This window comes from Chrysoperla carnea, chromosome 3 (assembly GCF_905475395.1).
Source record: "Chrysoperla carnea chromosome 3, inChrCarn1.1, whole genome shotgun sequence".
Classification (NCBI taxonomy): Eukaryota; Metazoa; Arthropoda; class Insecta; order Neuroptera; family Chrysopidae; genus Chrysoperla; species Chrysoperla carnea.
Window position 1 is genome coordinate 74,021,182 of NC_058339.1, and position 21,149 is coordinate 74,042,330.

Consider the following 21,149-nt stretch of genomic DNA (forward strand, 5'->3'; position numbering starts at 1 on the left):
AAAGAACTTGAAACTAAATTTAAACTTTTTCAACTTGATATCGAAAAGTTTTTAGTAAAGTAGTTTTTTGTATGATAAGTATTCTTTATCTGAAAGAAAAAAGCATTGCTTTGTTAGAATCAAATAGAAAATCTAATTAAATACCCGGAATAATATTTTACAAAAAGTTTTATATACAGGGTGGACCATTTTAATCTATACACTTAAATATCTGGTTTTGTAGTTAACCAATCAAAAAATCACTTTAAAAAATGTTGAGTTTGATGGGAGACATTATATTCTGATCAGATTGGACCTAGTTCTTTGGCTTTATTTAATAGCCAATTTAGATCCTAAATGGTAAAAGAGAGAATAACACTTTAAATTAGAAATGTTGACCCTCAAAAAAAAAACTTAAAGTTTTATATCTTTTACGCATTCGGAGGAAATGCGACTTAAAAATATGTCATTATTGCATTCAGTCGATAGAAAACACGCAAGCTATGGAAAAACGCTTTAGCTAAAAGTTGTCCAGGACAATAGAGGACATCCGCTTGTGTCCATGACTTTGATCTTCAATTATCGATAAACTTTAAGCGTATTTTCTTTCGATTAAATGCAATAATAATATATATTTAAAAAAAAGCTAACGTTTTTCGAAATAATGTTTTGAACAAAAATTGTTAGTTTTTATATGAGGATCAACTTTCTAATTTAAAGTGTTCTTCTATCTCTTACCGATTAGAATCTAAATTGACTATTAAAGCAACCCGAAGAACTAGGTCCAATTTGATGTCCGAATATGATGTCCCCCATCAAACTCTTTAACTTTTGTTTAACTCATTTTTCGATAAGTTAACTACAAAACGAAATATTTAGGTGTATATATTTAAATGGTCCACTCTATACATAAGCAGTTCACTTTAAAATATTAACTAAGTTTTCGATTCATTCATATTAAAATTCTTTCAAATTTTTAATAAGAACAAAAGCAAAAAATAACTGTAATTTTGAGTCTTATTCATTTCAATTGAAAATTTTAAATCAAAAATATTTTCTCGGTTCAATTTTATTTCCGTTTATTGGAATGGAAAATTTTAATCGTTTCAATAACCTCATGATTAAAAAACAAGAATTTTTTTATCGAATAATATCAATTTGCTTAATTTCTTGAATTCATTACTAAAGTGGATGTTTGAAAATGAAATATCGTTTATTTTTAATTTTAATATGAAACATTTATTAAGGTATTTTTGACCCGGAAATTTAATTTATCTGGTAGTATTGCCAAGCTTTCAAGACTATTTATTCTTCGAAATCAATTTCAGTCAATGTCTAATATAATAAAAATTTTAAAAAAACAAATATTGATTTTGCATGGATTAAATTTCCAATTTTTTTAATTGGTTAATCCGATGTCGTTTCTCCTATTCCGTTGCAATATTCTCCAGCTTATATAATAAGCAAATGTCGTCCTTCGTTAAACTGAAATCTATTACGCAAGTTATCAATAATTAAACAAAGCTGTGTTTGTATACAAATAATGTTTTAATTATTACATACCTAACTGACTGAAATAAAGAAAATTCGATGATACAATTTACGTATAAATACATGCCTTGATTTTCACATGAATAAACTTTTATATTTTATGCTTACGTCAATTTTCCACTAAATTAATTTTTCAATAAAATCATTTTGAATGACAAAAAAAAAATACTGTGCTATCAATATTACAAATTATATGAAAAACATTTTTAGGATAAATATATTTTCATTGCATATTTATCATGAAAATTTACATTCAAATCTAATAAATTTTACAAATTGCATTTCAAATGTAATTATTATAATTTAATATGATGTATCGTTTATAGGCAATCTACATAACAGCAAATCGATAGTTATATTATGTTCAATTTAGGCAATTATTATTACTTGAATGCGATACAGATGGTCTATGAGCCCTCTTGGTAAGTTTATTTTCAGAAAAATTCAATAAAAATTGAAATCAAGATGATGCTTCTCGATATGAAAATTAAATAAAAACCTTTTTAATTTACCATTTTCGAATTTATTTATTTCAATATATTTTGTATCGAAAAACACGACATTCATGTTTATTTAACAATTTGGAGATCAGTTTACAAAATAAAATCTGGCATGGTCCACTAAATCGACGACTTGAAATAGACTTTTTCTCCCTATTTTAGCTCGGTCTTTGCTTGGCTACCGAAAAAATTTTTGGATTGATCTTTAGCTATTCATAAATTGAATTTCATGCAAATGTATATCACTAACACAAATGAAAACAAACAATGGACTGAGTTAATTGTTGAAATACCCTGTATAGTGTTGGACTTCAATGTTTTCATTATGTTTAATAAATTAGAAAAAATTAAAAACCAACACAATTATGGAATGAAAAAAAATTGAATCCGCCTGTACCTATATAAATGGTATGAATCAACGATAATATTTAATTGCAAGCGATTTATTAGAAAACAAAACATTTATTGCACTTTATAGTTCGTGCCTAGATTACAGAAAAAGTTATTTATCGAGACTATTTATTTTTGTCATGTTCGGAATATGCATCTTTGTAAAAAATAAATGACATCATACATAAAATTGCCGATATTTTATTAAAGGTCACGTAATACAACATTACATTATTGACCTCATCACCTTTTTTTTTTTTCATTCAGTAATAGCGAAGTTTGGAAGTTACTTATCTTACGCGAATCGAATCTTGAATCATTCGCTTTTACTTGTCCGTACGACCAAAAAGTTTTAGAGCCACGTGAAAGAGTTGTCATACTCATAGCGAAATGAAGAAAGAGTGCTCATATCGTCGTTTTATTTTGAACTGCCTCTACGCTTGGGTTAGCAGTCTGCTTTTTTTTATAAAATAATTGATGGCCAAATTCATATTAAATCAAAATGTCCGTTGATGTTACTATGACTATCAGCATCAAATATAAAACTAAAATGTTGACGAAATAAAGAAAAACAGCGATATAATGAAAAACGGGCTTTTATTTGATCTACAAAATTTTCAAGATAAAATATTATATTTATTTTTATACAAAAAACAATATATTACATAATTTTTATTACAACGGCGGAGGTAAATTAAATAACTTTCTCGTTACTGTTGCATATTTTTCATAAATTAAGTCATTTTCACCATTATTTCTCAACTCCGTAATAATGTCACGGTATTCATTAGCATGGGGTATAGTAGAGACATCTACATTATCAACATTGATATCTGTATTATCGGCTGACCATTCACTTATAAATGCAATTGTTTTCTTTGCTTTACTAGTTTCCCAATCATAATATTCCATATCGCTTTCAGATTTTTCACTTTCCCATTCTTCGACTGTACATGATTCATGATATAAAGCAGTTAACAAATAAATTGCATAATCGTAATTTTGTTTTTTCGTTGGACATCTATCGGTAACAATTGTTACTTCATCTGTTACTGGATCATAGCGATCACCAACTAATCGTAAAAATTTATCTCGTGCATGTGAATCTAATTTCAAATCCTCTAATTTTAATTTTATTGATACAATTCTTGCTAAAGGATCTCGAATTGTCGGTGATGCATGACAATAATCAGATGAAATTATTTTCACAGGGAAATGTTTTCGACATTTTTCTTCCGTATCCAAATTAGCTGGCCATGGTGTACAAAATTTTGATAAAACTTCACAATGTTTTTTGATAGCTGGTGGTGTTAAATGTAAAAAATTTGGTATTTTCATTAACTCTGCATTACCAATTTTGCCCGGTGGTGCTCCTTTTTCATTATATCCTTGTCTTACCGGTAATGGTACACTAGCTGGATGAAATGTTTTCGGACCGGGCCATACGCTTGGCCAATCTTGATCAACAGCCATTTGATTTGCTCGTGGTGGTAAAGCGCCTACAGGTTTTGGTTTTCGTCGCAGCAGTGATGGATTTTTTGTATTTTTGAGGTTAAGTACACGAAACTCATTTTCATCGTATGTTTTTGTTTTATCAGCACTCTGTGATGCATTTCGTAATAAACACTGATTTAATTTCACTTGATTTCGAGTTATTCGAATAATTATCGACATATTTTCTTAACCTTATTTTGACAACTAAATCTAAATATATCTAACTTCACTCTATACACACATTATTATTAAGTTTCGTATACACATTGTTTAATTTATGCAATTTTGAATCTAATTATCAAAATAATTAAGTAAATTTTTAATTAAATATATTAATCAAATTTTATCCCATGAATATTTTAAGTTCTTTTTACATATTATACATGTAACGAATAAAAAATCGAAGTAAAAATAAAACGGACAATTTATATTATGTAGTTCTATCTTTAGAAAATCGTTCGTTTAACGCACGCGTATAACCATATTAAAGTATAATTCATATTTGTAGACTCCACTTGTGTTTGAAAAATCATATTGTTAAGTAAAAGCTCTTAAACAATGGAAATGTTAAATACAGTAATTAGATGAATATGTAGGTTAAAAGCATTCATTTCAATGATACATTATAAAAATATAATTAGATAAATGATTATGTATGAAAATGTAAAAACACTAATTATACAACATTATAACTTTTCCATTTATTTTAATTTGTGAAAGATTTCTACCTTTAGGCTGAAAATTTAAATGATGAAAATTTATATTTCCGTGTGTATAATTTTTTTTTGTACATTTTTTACATTAGGAAAATAATATACCTACCTAAAAATAGACGAAAATCATCCTCGGAACAGGAAATGAAATAAGTAATTCCCTTGTAGTATATTAAAAAAATTATAAATGCAATTTTGCTAAGATACTGTTAGTTTCCGATTTATATAAAATTCCCAAAGAAATCATGAAAATTTAGTTCACTTGATTATTGCGCTGATGGCTTCCAAGATATCACCGGGACTGATCCACGGTATCGTTTCCAGGCTATATTTCATAAATTATTTTTGTGCCCAAAAAAACCTTTCTATACTTAGTTTCAATGAAATTGAGAGAATTTTTCTCGATTTATTGTAATTCTTTTTCATCACATTTTTTTTTCGGAATTTAATTAATCTCGCTATAAACGATAACTTTTGACAGAAACGATGTAATCCGGAGTCATTTACGTTCATATCTAGGAAATATTTTATCTAATTCTCAAATGAACAATGTTTTTATATTTTTAGAGCTCTAAACTTTCGTATATTTTTTAAAAACACACTAAACAAGATTTTCTTTATTTACCCCAAGTATTTATTTCACTAATTTTGAAAAAAAGTAATTTGGACTTAAAATATTTCCGAGGTAAACTTTTCATATAAAATAAAATATGATACATTTTAAAACAGTTATCGAAACTAATATAAAAGTGAACCAATTCTGTCTAAACATTGAATTAATGTTTTCCAAAATTTAATGTTTTTCTTCTATGAAGTTTATCTTTCCATTAAAAAAAAAAAAAAAACCAAACCCGAAGTCACTTGAGATCAAGAATGAAGACATGAAATATATAAAGCACTTGTGTTCTATATATGAATATTTTAGATTTTCTAAATTGTAACAATTCCCTACTGTCACATTATTCTAGATTGATATAGTTCTTCTCATTTTCGAAATTGTTCTAGATAAATAGGAGTAACATCTACTATCCGAATTCATTTTCGTTACTACACATGACAAGTATTTGTATAAATATATATGTTCATGATCTTTTTAGAACAATATTCTGTATTACTATTTGTCACGTAAATTCTAAATAATATATGGCATTACAAATTGATATTAAAAACAGGGTGAATTTTTAGGTCGAAATTATATCCAATGTTGAATGAGATGATTTTCCGACACAAAATAAAAAGATCATTTCGATATCTTTTCCTTTATGAATCACGATACCTTGAAAGATTTCTTCTGATACCTATTAGTGAGGCTGTTTTCTAATTGACGAAGATAGACAGTTTAATAAAACGAGATAGGTGCGTTAAGGTAAATTTTTAAATATCGAAAAAGAAGGAAGGTTTTCAATTCAACAAAGACTCTTTTGACAGAGTAGTCTAATTTCCATAATTCTCTTTTTATTGGATAGGATAAACTTTGAAGTTACGTACCATATAAATTTGGGATACAAATTTGACCCCTAACCAAAAATAGGGAATGATTGATTGTTCACACACTGAATTCTCATCTGTGAACCGATTTTTACAAAGTTTTTATTTGTTTGAAAAGGTATACTATCCAAGTAGTCTCATAAATGTTTCATCAAAATCCATTAAGTAGCTTTTAAGATATGGATTGATACGTGTTACTGATTTTGTTTATTATGTGTGAATTATGTAAAAATAGTTTGATTACTTGATTATTGAATGATGTTTGAGAGTGAAAATGTTAGAGCAGAGAAATAATTTAAATAATTAAATATATTTTAACTAATTTCAGCATATTTCTATCACAAGTTTGTTTAATTTACTGAATACGACTTATATTAAACTAACGAAAGTACACGAACAGGTTCGAAAATCTCCGAAGTTAATGTTTTTTTGCTTGCATTTACTCTCGTGATGAGTAAAATTTTCATAACTTCTGAAAGATATAAAACAAAAAAAATAAAATTGAATGAAGATAGAAAAATTTCAACCTCATAAACCATTTGAAAAATAAGAGTTATTTATGTTATAAATCGTGAATAAAAATTATCGGAGTAAACGTCTCGACTATGTACATTTTTTTTGGAAAAAACAGAATTTCGATTCATTTTTAGAACTAGTAACCGATCTATCGATAAATGGTAAGTAATCTGGTAGTCGAAATTGAAACTACTGAAAACGGGCTCACTTCCTGTTTTAATTAGAATGAATTATTATCTCCAGTTGGCGGAATTTTCTTAATTTGAATTGGAACATTTTGATTGGCCTTTAATGGTAAAGGTAAAAAATAATAATGGTAAGTACAATTATTGCCATCTGGTAGTCTAAATTGAAACTACTGAAAACGGGTTCACTTCTTGTTTTAGTTAGTGCAAATTATTATCGCCAGCAGGCAGGTTGCAACTCCCAGTTATCAATAATAAAACTCGCTATAGATAAAAATGTTCAACCTGGCGTTCATTTGCGATAATCATAAAATGTAGTAATCAGTTCATGACAAAATGAGAAACATTTGTAATTTAAAAAGAAAGTAGCAATTAGAATAAAATAAAAACGGTTGGTATTTGTAAAACATAATAGAAAATAGAAGTTGTATGAAATAAAACAAAATACCTACAATTCTATTCAGGTAATAATAATCGTAAACACTTTAGTTTTAAATCGTATCATTTACGTTGTTTAATGAGAATTGTAAATGTTAGTGTCAAACGTAAATTGCCATTAGTTTTCCATTCCATTAAAACTAGTACCTACATTTTATAAAAACCCTTAACTGGCAACATTATCTCTTTACATATAAAATGCTTTGTCCTGAATAACTGATGGATCAACGCACAGCCTACACCGCTGATCGTAGAGACTTGAAACTTGGACGGTGTGTTAGTTGGACGTAAGCATCCGGAAATTCCACCCTTAAGGGGGTGAAAACGGGGGCAAAGTTTTTATGGGTCAATGCGATTCCTTGGTCCAATCTACTTCAAATTTTGCATTAACATTCTTTAACAGAATTGATGGAAGACGTCTTTCGTATTTTGTTGAAACGTATCGCCCTAAGGGTTTAAAAAAGCGTAGAAAGTTATTTTGGGGGGCAAGGGAGATTTAAATCTTTTAAGATATAGCAGTTAACTGCCGGCTTCGCTGGATAGTTTTGAAAACTACTGAATTGAGATTATTGAAACTTTACAATATCCTATAATCTAGGACCTAGATCATAAGTCAGAATAACACATAGGCTACGATCCGCCGATAGCACACACGATCCGTTTTTTGTATTTTTTTGAGCTACTAATTACTCTAGAAAATAATTTTTATCAAAATCGGAGTCAAAACAAATTTTTCCGATTTTTGCATCCCTTTAAAAAATTCAGAAAATTATAAAAAAAAAAAATTCCTAATAAAGAAAGTTTTGTAATCTGATGAAACAATGAATATAAGGTAATTATGACCCAATAAATACAAAAGTAGGGTTCTTTTAACGATAATTGGATGAGTAATTTTTGAAATATCATCTAAAATCGTATACTTCGTATAAATTTCTTTACGGAGCAATTTAGATAAATACTTATTTAACTATAAAATCACTTGGATGTTTATTTTTTGGGGTATCAATTACCCATATTAATCCATAGACACGCAAGACTTTCTACGATTGAAAAACAAGTTTTCGAGGTTGAAAGTCAAGAAAATGTTCCGGAATACCACTCTGTTTTCCGATTTCAGACGATATCTCAGAGTTGTTTTAGAACAATACTCATCTAATTATCAAAATATTTGAATTTAAAATTTTTTGGGTTCCCCTTTTATTTTATCATTGAAAAAACAAATTTCTGAAGTTTAGATAGAAGAATTTGCTTCCGGATATCACAGATAACAGTTATTTTAGGTCAGTCGTCAAAATGATTATGAATGCCGCAAGTTATTTGCTTATTGTATTCTTTGCTTCTTTTGGAGACGAAAATTTTCCCATATGCCTTTATTAAACAGAAAAATAGCGAAAGCAATAAAACATAAATTGACGCTATCATTTAAGGGTTAAATGTCAGTAGTAGGTATGGATATTTATTAGGTATCTATATTATCAGTTACAATATAACATTTGAAATGTTTTCGTGTCAATAAACTAGTTGGAATCATAATATTTTTATGACAATTGTCATATATACAAAAACAATATGATTTCTACTGTTTAATACCATACCTCGTAAAAATGAAACGATTTTAATTGGATATTTTACAGTTTATGAAAAATAGACCTGGTAAAATCCGTCATTGAGCATGAATATATTTCGCATGGGAAATTTTTGCAGGGTCCCGTTTAAAAACGTTAAAGTGCAGGTTGCCGGTAGGATAATGGCATTTTTTCAAAATTGACGAATTTTTTATTCGAAAACTGGAGGACAAAGAGAAAAATGTCAACATTTCTTAAATATTGACCCCCATTATTATTTACCTATTTGTTTAAAAACAAATATTGTTTAGTTGAAACAATATCCTACCGGGTTACCCACCTACAGTCTGAACTTTTACGTTCAGGGGCATTTTTTAAACGGGATCCTGCAAAAATTTTCCATGTGAAAATTATTTATGCTCATGACGGATTTTACCGGACCTACTTCATAAACTGTAAAATATCCAATTAAAATCGTTCTATTTTGAGTTTTAGTACTAAACAGTTGGTATGCTTGGTTCGGCAGCAACAAAATGCGATAATGCCGTGAGACGCTAAAAATGTTATGGAATATTTTTAAGAAATTTTCATCAAAATCCATTAAATATAAGCTTAGTAGTAATGTTTCAACATGTTATTTATGCTATAAATTATTGATTGTGGTTTTATTATTATTATAAAATATTATGTCCAAATATGGTTTAAAATTTTATTTGATTTTTTATTTATTTTTTCATTAAAATAAATTCTTAAGCTGTTGTTTGATCTCGTTATTAGTGTAAAATGTACAACTATTTATTATAAATTATTTATAAAACTTTTCAATAACATAAATTTGTGTAACATTGAAGATTACATTATGTAAGCCGATTATGCAAATTAACTTATCAAATGAAAAAATGTGTCTGTGATGTTAGCAGTATATACATGGGGTCAAATGGAAAAATAATTAACGACATCCTGCAGTCAATATGGCAACCATAAGAAGGTTAAATCTTAACACAGCCGTGATATATGGAATAACAAGGCGGCATAAAATAGTAGGGAGTTTTACATTAGACAATTCATTCTAACATTATTTTTTGTAAATTGCTATGGTTTATTAATATCCTTGCGTATAATAAAAAAAAAATTCGTATAATGTTCCTTATAAATAATAAACAACTTTTGTTTGAAACATTTTTTCGTAAACATCAGTGCTTAACAGTGAGGGTGATAATTAGGAGAAAACTTGGGTGTCCATTTTATCCAAAACTTTAAAAGATAGGGAGTTGAAAATTTGCAGGCAGCTTCAACTAGTAATATTGTGAAAGTCTCTCAACTTTTGAAATTTTCGAAAACCAAAACAAATGGCTGCAGAAATACTTCAAACTACAGAGAATTTTTTTCTGCATTATATTACAGGAGTTATTTTTTTTATTTAAATAGGTTCAGTATCGCATACTGAGTGTAAATGCACAAAATACTTGCAAAATTGGGCGGGGGAAGTGCCTCCATTTTAAGCAAAACCGTTTTGGGCTATATCTACATAATGGTTCAATTTAGTCCAAAAATGGTATGGAGGTCCCTTGTAGACATTTAAATTTCGTCTTTTTTGTAATTTTTTTTTTTTTTTTTTTTTTGTATCACATACCGTTTATGACTTATACGGCTATGGCGACTTATTGATATTTTGACCGATATGTCTTCTAATATTTGTTTAAACGATAAAATGCAAAAAACCTAAATCTATAAATATTAAACTTAACTTTTAAATCTATAAACTTTTTAAACCTTTTCCTTAAAAATTTTTCTTCAATAGAATAATATAGTATATAGAATAATAAAATAGTTCAATCGCTCAGTATTGCATTACAGCCACAGATAACTGGGAATTTTTTTTCCACTAATTTAAAAGAGTAATTTTTTTCTAAAAGTAAGTTTATTATCACGTACTGAATGTAAATACAGAAAATCCTCACATATTTGGAAGGAGGATGTGTCGCCATTTTGAGAAAATGGCCTTTACGGCCTATAACACCGTAACCAATTTTTTTTAAACTTAAAAAAAAAATTTCAAAATACCTACTAAGAAAATATTACCTTGCTATACTTTAATTTTTAAGCAGTCATAAACTTACTTTCTTGAATTAAGTATTGAGGTAGTTGAATCAAGAAATACTTCCTTGTTTTATGAACATAGTCCAGTAATTATTTTTAAAACTGTAATGCATAAATCGTAAGTCCAATATGTCTAATTTAGTTCGAAAATAATTTCTATAGGTACGTTGCCTATAAACACGTAAATAAAAATTTACATTAATGAGTACCTATATTTTTAAATTTTATAACAGATGTAATCTTTTTCGACTGTTCTATGCAACAGCAATAAATACCCACCTATTTCATGTATTAAAACAACTTTTGTACGATACAAAAAAGTTTTCTATTTTATAAAATATTAAAATTGGTCTATTTTATAAATATATAAAGCTCTGTTTACACTGCTTACTTATTTATTAAGTATATAAATTATTTCTTTCTAGTCTTTTAAAAGAAGATTTATACGTATTATTTAGTTCTACAATGTCTTAAAAAATGTAAATAAAAACTTTTATAAGGATATTAGAATCTACAAGATAATGTTGTACACTGAGGAGTAATTAATATGGGATAACATTTATCATAATTTCTAATTAGCATGATTTATAATTATTTGATTTCAGATAATTTTCAATTTATTAATGGAACATTCTGTATTGGATATTTAATATTACAATTCATACAAGCTATATCTCAAAAACTATTCGTTAATCGATAATTGAACTTGATTTTGAAAAAAAAAGCAGTTGAAGCAGATGCTGAACGGTTAGAGTAGAGAGTTTTCAATGTTGCAATCACATATATTCTATGCCGCTATTCCATAGTGTAAGCCGTAACGATTACATGTTGAAGAGAGCGTCTCCTGGTAAAATAGACGAAGATGATTCTTGGTACATTAGGGTGTGAACTATAGATATTAAATATTTACATTCTAATATAGATACGCATTTTTTTCTTTCTTTCGGAATCTTAGAGATTTGGTTCTCACTCCAATCACAGCATGGCATGTGAAACAATTGATCCACTTTTTTAAGTTTAAAATAAGTCTACAAAAATTGGAAATACTTCTCCACATAGCACAATAGACGAACAATGAAAAATTACAAATAATTATAAGTTTAACAAAATTTCTTAGTAGAGGAAGGAAAAAATTGAGTGTACAAAACAATTATAGTAGGATATTGTGGTTGTAACAGACACAACTATTGTCGATTATTGTAAACAACTGATCATTAACTTAGTACTGTTGCCGTGTATATATTGAAAAACTTTTTGCCAATATTGAAGCGGAACAAAATCCTTAAACAAATATCGATAAAAACGTTTGAATCATGGTACATGATGTGTGAACCATGGTACAAAATCATAATTCATCATTGTTCACACCATAGACCACTAATTACAATAAAGAAACACAACTTGATCTATCTTTAACATGTGAGCTCCAAAAATTGTCACTCCAAACAAATGATGTCACCACAGTAGATTCAAGATCTTAATTTAAATAGTATAGGCAATGATTGTTACAAAAATTTATGTATCACATTACCCGGAAAATAAGTGTCCAAAGTGGAAAAGTGGGGAAACAGCACCGATTTTTATGAAAATTTTTCTAACGTTTTTATTGGACCACAAAGAACATTCAGCCAACTTAACCTAGCTATAAAAAGGCATAGGGCTCCAGCGGGGGGCATATGTAGTTCAAATTTTGTTCAATTGCTTATTTAAGCTTAGAATTGTCATTTAGAACTGATACGTGTTCCCAAAATCGTACCATTTTTGACTCGGAATTCGACTTTTTGGCACAAAAAAACGGAAAACTAAGTATTTATCATCCAAAGTGTTATCAAGGAGATATTTTTGGTCGCTGATTACGAATCTGATGTCGGATTAATGGATTTTGCCACGTATTCCAAAACCATGCCGTTTTTGGACAAGAATTTTACCTTACCTTATCTATTGACGTTTCATTTTCCATGTGAATTGCTATACATATTTTCAAATTTTCAGCACAACAGTGATAATGATAAAGTTTTACATTTATATGCACACGTATATGAAGCATAAAAGTGCATACCTACTTTTTTTTATATATTTAAATATATGTATCTATCGTGTCGTAAAAAAGTTTCCGCCCGAGGGACTTAAAATATACCATTTACAATAATAATATACATTACACTGAATTGCATGCATCATACGGTTTTATCTCTTTTTATATTCTGGTTATATGGGTGTAGAAACCACAAGGATTCAGGATTGTTGAGTGGATAAATGTAATAAATATATATATTTCATCACTTTAAGTATTGAAGGAAAAATCTTAAAAGGACATTTAAAATTATTGCGATATAAATTTAAATATTAAATTTTATTGCTTATATACTTTCCATTTTGGTTTAATTTAATCTGACCTACTTTTATTTTAAGGCTCATATAGTTAAGATTTTTCGTACAGAAGTCAGAAAATTCTGGGTAAAAATTTATTTTATGCAGTATTTCCTCAGGAATTCGTAAAAATGTTTTGCTTCGATCAGACATCAGCTTCTTTTTTAAAAGTTTTTATTTAACTTGCAATGTATGTATATGTATGTTACGGTGGAGTCTTTGAACTCAAATTTGAAGTAGATATCTTCAACCGATTGAGCTGAAATATTGCATGCACATTTAGTTTGGATGACAATGCATGGCAAGGTTGCGCCGTCCTGATTTTTCCATGGCTTCCACCATATTTTTTTTAAATGCATTTTTTTAGTCTTAAATTAAAAATTTTAATAAAAAATACTTTTTAAGGGACAAGGTTTTATTGTACTAAAAAGTAGAAAATATTTTTATCTATAAGTCACTCATACCCGACTATTTGTAAAAGCTTGAGGCGCTTAATATCATGGATGAATCGAAAAGTAATTAGACATGTGGAGTAGATGAGGCGTTCCGATTCATTTTTGATATTTGAAATTAACCGCCTCAAGCTTGTGATTTATAGATAAAATTATTTTCTACTTTTTAGTACAATAAAAGCTTGTCCCTTACAAAGTATTTTTTATTGAATTTTTTTTGTTAAAAACAATTTATAAAAAAGTGAATTTTTTTATTTTGATTTTCGCTTCTAGAGATCGTAGAGTGCTTAAATTAATTATTAATTTATTACTATTAATAAAATTAAATTATTATTAATTAATTTTTTCTTAACTCCAAATTTCAATGTACTGTACAAAAAATTAAATTTTATCAATTATAATGAAACTGTGAGAAATTATAGTTCTTAAAATGCCTAACAAAATGAACATGGTTAAGAAATTTCTTTTTAAATTAGCGTGGCGGCCATTTTGGAATTCGCCCTGTAAGGTAAAGATATTGTGATCTATAGAAGATACAGCCTGCTGACAGGCGGACGGATGGACGGACATTGGAATCTAACAGGATTCCGTAAGCTATACCCTTCGATTACGGAACCCTAGAAATGAAGAAAAATATGAGGTATTTACTTATGCATTTCGAATACCTTTAGATATTTCTATACATATAATGTATGAAGTTTTCGAGTAGGTACATGTTATTTAGGATTTACCTACTATTTGACTAGCATAAGTGCTTTTACCAAATTTTCTTTTAGAAAATATAGCTATTGATTTTGTATACCTATGACGATACTCAATAGGAAAATGCATAATTTTGGAATGATTGAATTTTAATCAATCAATACGGTAGATGCCTGATGTTGATTTTGCCACATTACGCATACAAAAATGTAAAACTAGACTTGACACCATGACAAAATTTGAAAGTGGATTTAAAATTGATTAAAAAACGAAGAAGTTAAAAGCACTCAAAGATTGTTGTCCATCTCCTTTTAGCAAACCCAAGTTTTAAATGTACTTTATATGTATCTCTATGGTGATATTGGACAATGATGTCACAAACTTATATCTTCCTCTTTGCTTAGATAGCACTTTAAGGCGTTTATATTTTTCGTACTGTTTGCGTTGATTTTCAAAAACTAACTTCACTTTTCTGCCCGTGCAGAGAGAATTCTTCACCTGAAGTGATAAACAAAATTTAGTCAACCTAACTATTAGAATAATGATATTTAAAATAGAAATAAAATATTTTTATTTTTGTATAATATATTTGAAACAGCTCAGTTATGAGTTCCACTTCTTAGGCACCATGTGCGGTTAATTGAAAATGCTAATTTTAATGTAAAAATTTCTCAGCTAAGGATATAAAAATGAAATTTTTTATCTATTGCTATAAATTTTTTGAGAGAAACAGCTCAGTTTTGCATAATTATTGTAGCTGACCTTAATTATAATTAAAACTTACGTAGGTATTTAATTTAATATGAATTAAAAATTATCTATTTGTAAATATTATTTATTATTTGAGATAATAAGTATTAATTATCTATCACACAATAGGCAGTTTTAATTACAGTATTATAACTATCATATTTTCATTATAAACTTGGGGACACTGATAAAAACTTGGTACACTATGATGAATCATTATTATAGGTCCAAAGATCTTTATGTCATTCATGAAGAAACATTTCCAATAAATGACGGAAGAAAAATGATTAATTAAAAAAAATTAACACGTACCTAACAAATATAAATAATAGTTTAAAAAAAGTAAAAAACATGCTCTTGTAACTAGCTGAACTAAAAGGTAGAAAATAATTTCTTTAAATTCAAAGTATCATTTTATCGTCAAAAAGCGTGAGTTGCAAGATTTCAATTATTGTAAATATTTTATAGACATATATTGGAAAAAGTAAAGTCATTATATAATATCTTAAAAAGCACTCAAATGATTTTTTTGAATTTAAAGAAATTATTTTCTACCTTTTAGTTCAGCTTGTTACAAAAGTTTATTATTTTATATAACTATTATTTATTTTGTATTTTTAGTTTTTTAGTTCTTTTAGAATTTTTGATATTTATCAAAAATTCACTATAAATATGGTGGGAACGCAAATAAATGTATATATTTTCAGATATGGAAATCGTTATTCCTGAAAATCCTTATCAGTATAAACAAATAAACTTAATAAATTATTGTATTGTCATCGGTCCTTGATAAGTATGCCAAATTTCGAGTTAATCCGACGTTTTGAAGGGGGTCAAAATCATGTTCAAAGTTTCCGTTACATTCTAACATACAAACATACTAACATAGGTATGAAGCTTATAAAAGCGTGTTAAAAATGAAACTTGTAATTAATTAAGAACTAGAGCAGAATGGGTCTTTGTCCTAAAATTTTGTTAATGCTTCAAAATTCGTTCGTTATCGAGCCAAAACATCGCGTGAAATCAATTTATGGATGACATCAATAACTACAAAAATATGAAGGACTTAAATGTACAAATAGAAAGAAAGGAAAATAGCACTTGGTGACATCATAACCTGCAATTGCCATAAAGACTATATATCAAAAATTTTAATTTTGATTTCAGATCTTTGTCATCTATTCTCGCATATTTTCAAATTTTAACGAAAGATACCTAGATTGAAATCGACATCAGGACAAAGCCCGCGGGCTGTCAAAATGCTTTAAAATTTGGTGTCTCCAAGTCTATATTAACTTTCATATTTTCTAAATATGATATCATTATTTCATATAGATAAATAAATTTTCAGTTTATTTACTTAAGAAATTAATTTATATATTATAGAAATTAATTACCATGCTTTGCTGACGTGACAAATTCTAGATAAAATCAATTAACATTCGGTATTAAATATCGTTTCGTAGAAAAATTTAAGTCATTAAAAACATGTATTTAATTACTAAATAAACTTTCTACTTGTATGCATTAATTTAGAGTGTTAATTATATAGAAAGCACTTAAGAAACGTGAATATGTTTCTCAATCAAATTTTCAAACGAAAATTAACCGGTGATAACAAAGATACTCATAAGCAAATAAGACATTTTACTGCAATTCTGCAACAAAGTTATATCTTAAATATCGTTTACAAACAAGTGAAAACAAACAATTGACTGAGTTAATTGTTGAAATACCATGTATAGACAGTGTTGATGAAGCAATCGTTTGTTTTTTGACGTCAATAAAAAAATATATCCACTTTTAAATAGCTACACACACACTGATATTCCCATATTAATGCATACTATAAAATTTGCACCTAATAAGCGCCCTCGTGGGTAAATGTTTGCAAAAAAATGTTTCAAACAAAAGTTGTTTATTTTTTTATAAAGAACATTTTTTACATTTAAACTTTTGTTCTATCTCTAACGGTTTACAAGATGGGTCCTATGGACCAAGACCCAATTGACCCATATTGCTCATTTACGAACTTAACCTCAGTTTTTAGGTCCTGAGTACGCTATAAAAATTTCATCTTGATATCTCTTTTCGTTTTTGAGTTATCGTGTCCACAGACGGACGGACAACCGGAAATGGACTAATTAGGTGATTCTATGAACACCTATACCAAAATTTTTTTCGTAGCATGAATATTTTTAGGCGTTACAAACTTTGGACTAAACTTAATATACTATGCATATTTCATATATACATGGTATAAAAATGCCATAAAACAATTAACAGAGCCTATAAATTTTGTATTACAGAGGAGTTTTATAATCAAAAAAGTTTTTTAATTTTTTTACACAAATATGTTAAATACAGTATAAAAAGTGAAAACAAACCATTGAGTGAGTTAATTGTTGAAATACCTTGTATAGAAAGTCAATGTTTGCATAATTTTTTATCGATTAGAAGAGATATACAAACCAACAAAATTTATTTTCAAATTATTTTTCAGTTTTCGAAATTTTCGAAAATATTTTCTATAATTGTTTTGATTTTTCGGAAATGTTTTACACGACCACTAGTTGAAGCCACATGCAAATTTTCAACTCAGTTTTGTAGAAAATGGATAACAAAGTTTTGTCCTAATTTGCTCCCCCACGAGTAAGCATGGATGTTTTCAAAAAAAAGCTTCAAACAAAAGTTGTTTATTTTTTTATAATAAACATTTTTTACATTGAAACTTTTGTTCTATCTCTAACGGTTTAAAAGAGACCTAGTTGACCTATGTTGCTAATTTACGAACACGAACTCGACCTCTTTTTTTACGTCCTAAGCATGCTATAAAAATTTCAGCTTGATATATTTATTCCTTTTTGAGTTATCGCGCCCACAGACGGACAAACAACCGAAAATGGACTAATTGGGTGATTTTATGAACCTATATTAAAATTTTTTTCGTAGCTTCAATATTTTCAAGTGTTACAAATTTGGGACTAAACTTAGTATACCTTGATATATATTTCAAATATTACAGGTATAAAAATGTCCAAAAATTATCAAAGTTGCACAATTTTTTAGCAATTTTTTTTCGAAGCTGCTTTTGTAAACATTAGTTTTACAGAAATATTAGTTTTTCAAAAAATGAACATGTTAATTATCAATTAATTGATTTATAACTTTATTACTTTACTATCAAAATTTCTGATTTATTAATATTAATTGAAAAACTTCAATTTATTTTTTTCGTCCTCTCACACAAATGAAGGTTTTTCAATTTTTCACAAATAAAGGTTTTTCAATGTGTTGGACCAATTCAAAGGTCAAATTCGAATCCAGCAAGTCTAAATCTAAAAGAATTGATATTTCGCATGAAAGACTTTTTTATCGAATACCAGATTTAAATGAATTTAATTATTCCCTTGATCAGAATGTTCTTGACTTAAAAGTCACATACAAGTGCGGCTTGTCTTTTTTTACTAAATATGTGAAAGCCTACGAAGTTTATTTCAAATATTTTAAAATTAAAGTTAGACGAAGATTGTTTAATAAAATTTTTCATTGCATTTTTGCCCCCATCTTATTAAAAGTACTCTAAAAACAAAAGTAGTTACAGCTATATAAAAAAGGTTTACGTAGCTCTCAGCTATAAAATATTTTCACATACAAATTAATATGATGTTGTATAAAAGAATGAGATTATGTAGACTTAGTATACGTAGAAGACTTGCGAAGCGCTACGAACACATAATATGACAAAAAACTTCTATACCTATAAAAATAAAATTATGAACGAATAGTAGATAGGTACCCTTAAAGCAGAAGGTAAGTATGGAGGTAAATAGGGCAGCTTTGATAGCAGATACCCCACGTAGCGTCAATAAAATAAAACAACACTAGGTGAAATCTTCGAAAACTTTGGAATACTTTAATGTTTAACATAAAGATGCATTAATAGATTGCATAGATTGCAAGTTTGGTGCAATCTATATTTCTAAATATATTCATAACCAAATATATTTATCAACAACTATTCTATAAATATAAAAAATAAATAAGAATTCGTAACACATTAGCTGCGTTAGCTAAACGAATTCCCTCAGCGATTGAAAAAAATAACACAATTTTCTCAATATCGAATATTGCATTTATTTTTCAAAAATTCTTATTTCGAAAACTAAGCGTCTAGAGAAAAAATCACAACAGTACTTTCTTGCTTAAAACTGATCAAAAAATACAAAAATATTTTTTATTTTTCAAAAACCTCCCTTGTTTATCTGTCGCTGTCTGATATATCAGTCAAATCGGCTAATTTAAGGAATGAATGCATCCCATGCCTTGAATTTTACATAACAATTAAAATTATTATCCAATTTTAGTGAAATAAATTGTGTTTTTTAACCATAATTTGTTTTAGTCGAAAATTCGAATTTCATATTTTAAACTTTAATTTATTTTAGTCGCTGACCAAGGATATCCAAATGATTCATAGTGTACACTGTAAAGGAAAAACAAGTGAAAACAAACAATTGACAGAGTTAACTGTTGAAATACCATGTATAGACAGTGTTGATTACTCTGTCACATCACACATACATACATGTCACACATGTTTAACTGATATTCCCATATGGTACGTAAACTATACAATTTGCGCCTAATTTGCACTCTCAGGGGTAAACAGTGATGTTTACGAAAAAATGTTTCAAAAAAAAGTTGTTTATTTATTTATAAGGAACATTTTTTACATTTAAATTTTTGAAAAAAATCTCTAACGGTTTACAAGATGGGTCCTACGAACTCAAGACCCAATTGACCTATGTTGCTCATTTACGAACTTGACCTCACTTTTTACGTCCTAAGCACGCTATAAAAATTTCTGCTTGATATCTCTTTTCGTTTTAGAGTAATCGTGATGACAGACGGACAGACGACAGACAGACAGACAGACAGACAACCGGAAATGGACTAATTAGGTGATTTTATGAACACCTATACCAAAATTTTGTTCGTGGCATCAATATTTTTAAGCGTTACAAACTTTGTACTAAACTTAATATACTATGTATATTTCATATATAATTAGAGTAGACAGTAGTTGATACTGATTTTATGAACAAAAAAATTGCTCAGTTTATTTCCTGCCAAAAATAAAATTACAACAAGGTATGTGTACCCTCAAGCAGAAGGTGGGAGGAAGGTATCTTTTGCATTTATTTTCATACAAAAGAATTAAATTGTTCAGGTTCAAATGGTTTGTATGACGATGATGATGCAGATGTATGAGTAAGAGATACATTTGAGATAAATTACTTACATTGTCATTGTAGGTATCTAGGTACCTTTGACGCAGTTTATTTTCAAAGTAGATAATGGATTAAAATTTTCCTTATTTTATGTCAGGGATCTATATAATTGTTCCTAAATAAATGTTAAATTCTTCGACCGGATAATAACGGATTCAATTTTAACAAAACCTGTCTTTATAAAGTACATTTTTAAACATATCCAAAGGAATCATTAATTTTTTGTGTGTTTTAGACCTCAAACAAAAAGAAAAAATAAAATAATAATAATAATAATAATAATAATAATAATAATAAATCATCGAGAAAACGACAATAAACGCCGCATTTAAACTGCGATATTTAAAAAAAGAAAAACTGAGAGAATTAATCTAACTAATTTTTTTTCATAACTTGATGAATAACTATAATTTCTCGCTTGTTTATCTGTTGAAAATCTAAAGTTTAAGACTAAGAACTATGTCCAAAAAATCATTCATTTTTTGTGTATTTTAACCCTCAAAAAAAAAAAAAAATAATAATAATAATATATATATATATAGTTACCATAGAGAAAGTGACAAAGGGCACCGCATCCGAACTACGATTTTTTTTGAAAAAAATGAGAGAATTAGCCGAACTAATTTTAGGAAACGGCCATTGTTTGTTATCTGTTAAGTTGT

General features: G+C 27.9%; 1 protein-coding gene across 1 annotated transcript; it reads right to left on the reverse strand.

Annotated features, from left to right (window-relative positions):
- Positions 1 to 3,095: 3,095 nt before the first annotated feature.
- On the reverse strand, positions 3,096 to 4,168 carry LOC123296244 (28S ribosomal protein S35, mitochondrial). The gene has a single exon (XM_044877705.1). The coding sequence runs from the start codon at positions 4,092 to 4,094 to the stop codon at positions 3,096 to 3,098; it is 999 nt and encodes a 332-aa protein (XP_044733640.1). The 5' UTR covers positions 4,095 to 4,168.
- Between the last annotated feature and the right edge of the window lie 16,981 nt (positions 4,169 to 21,149).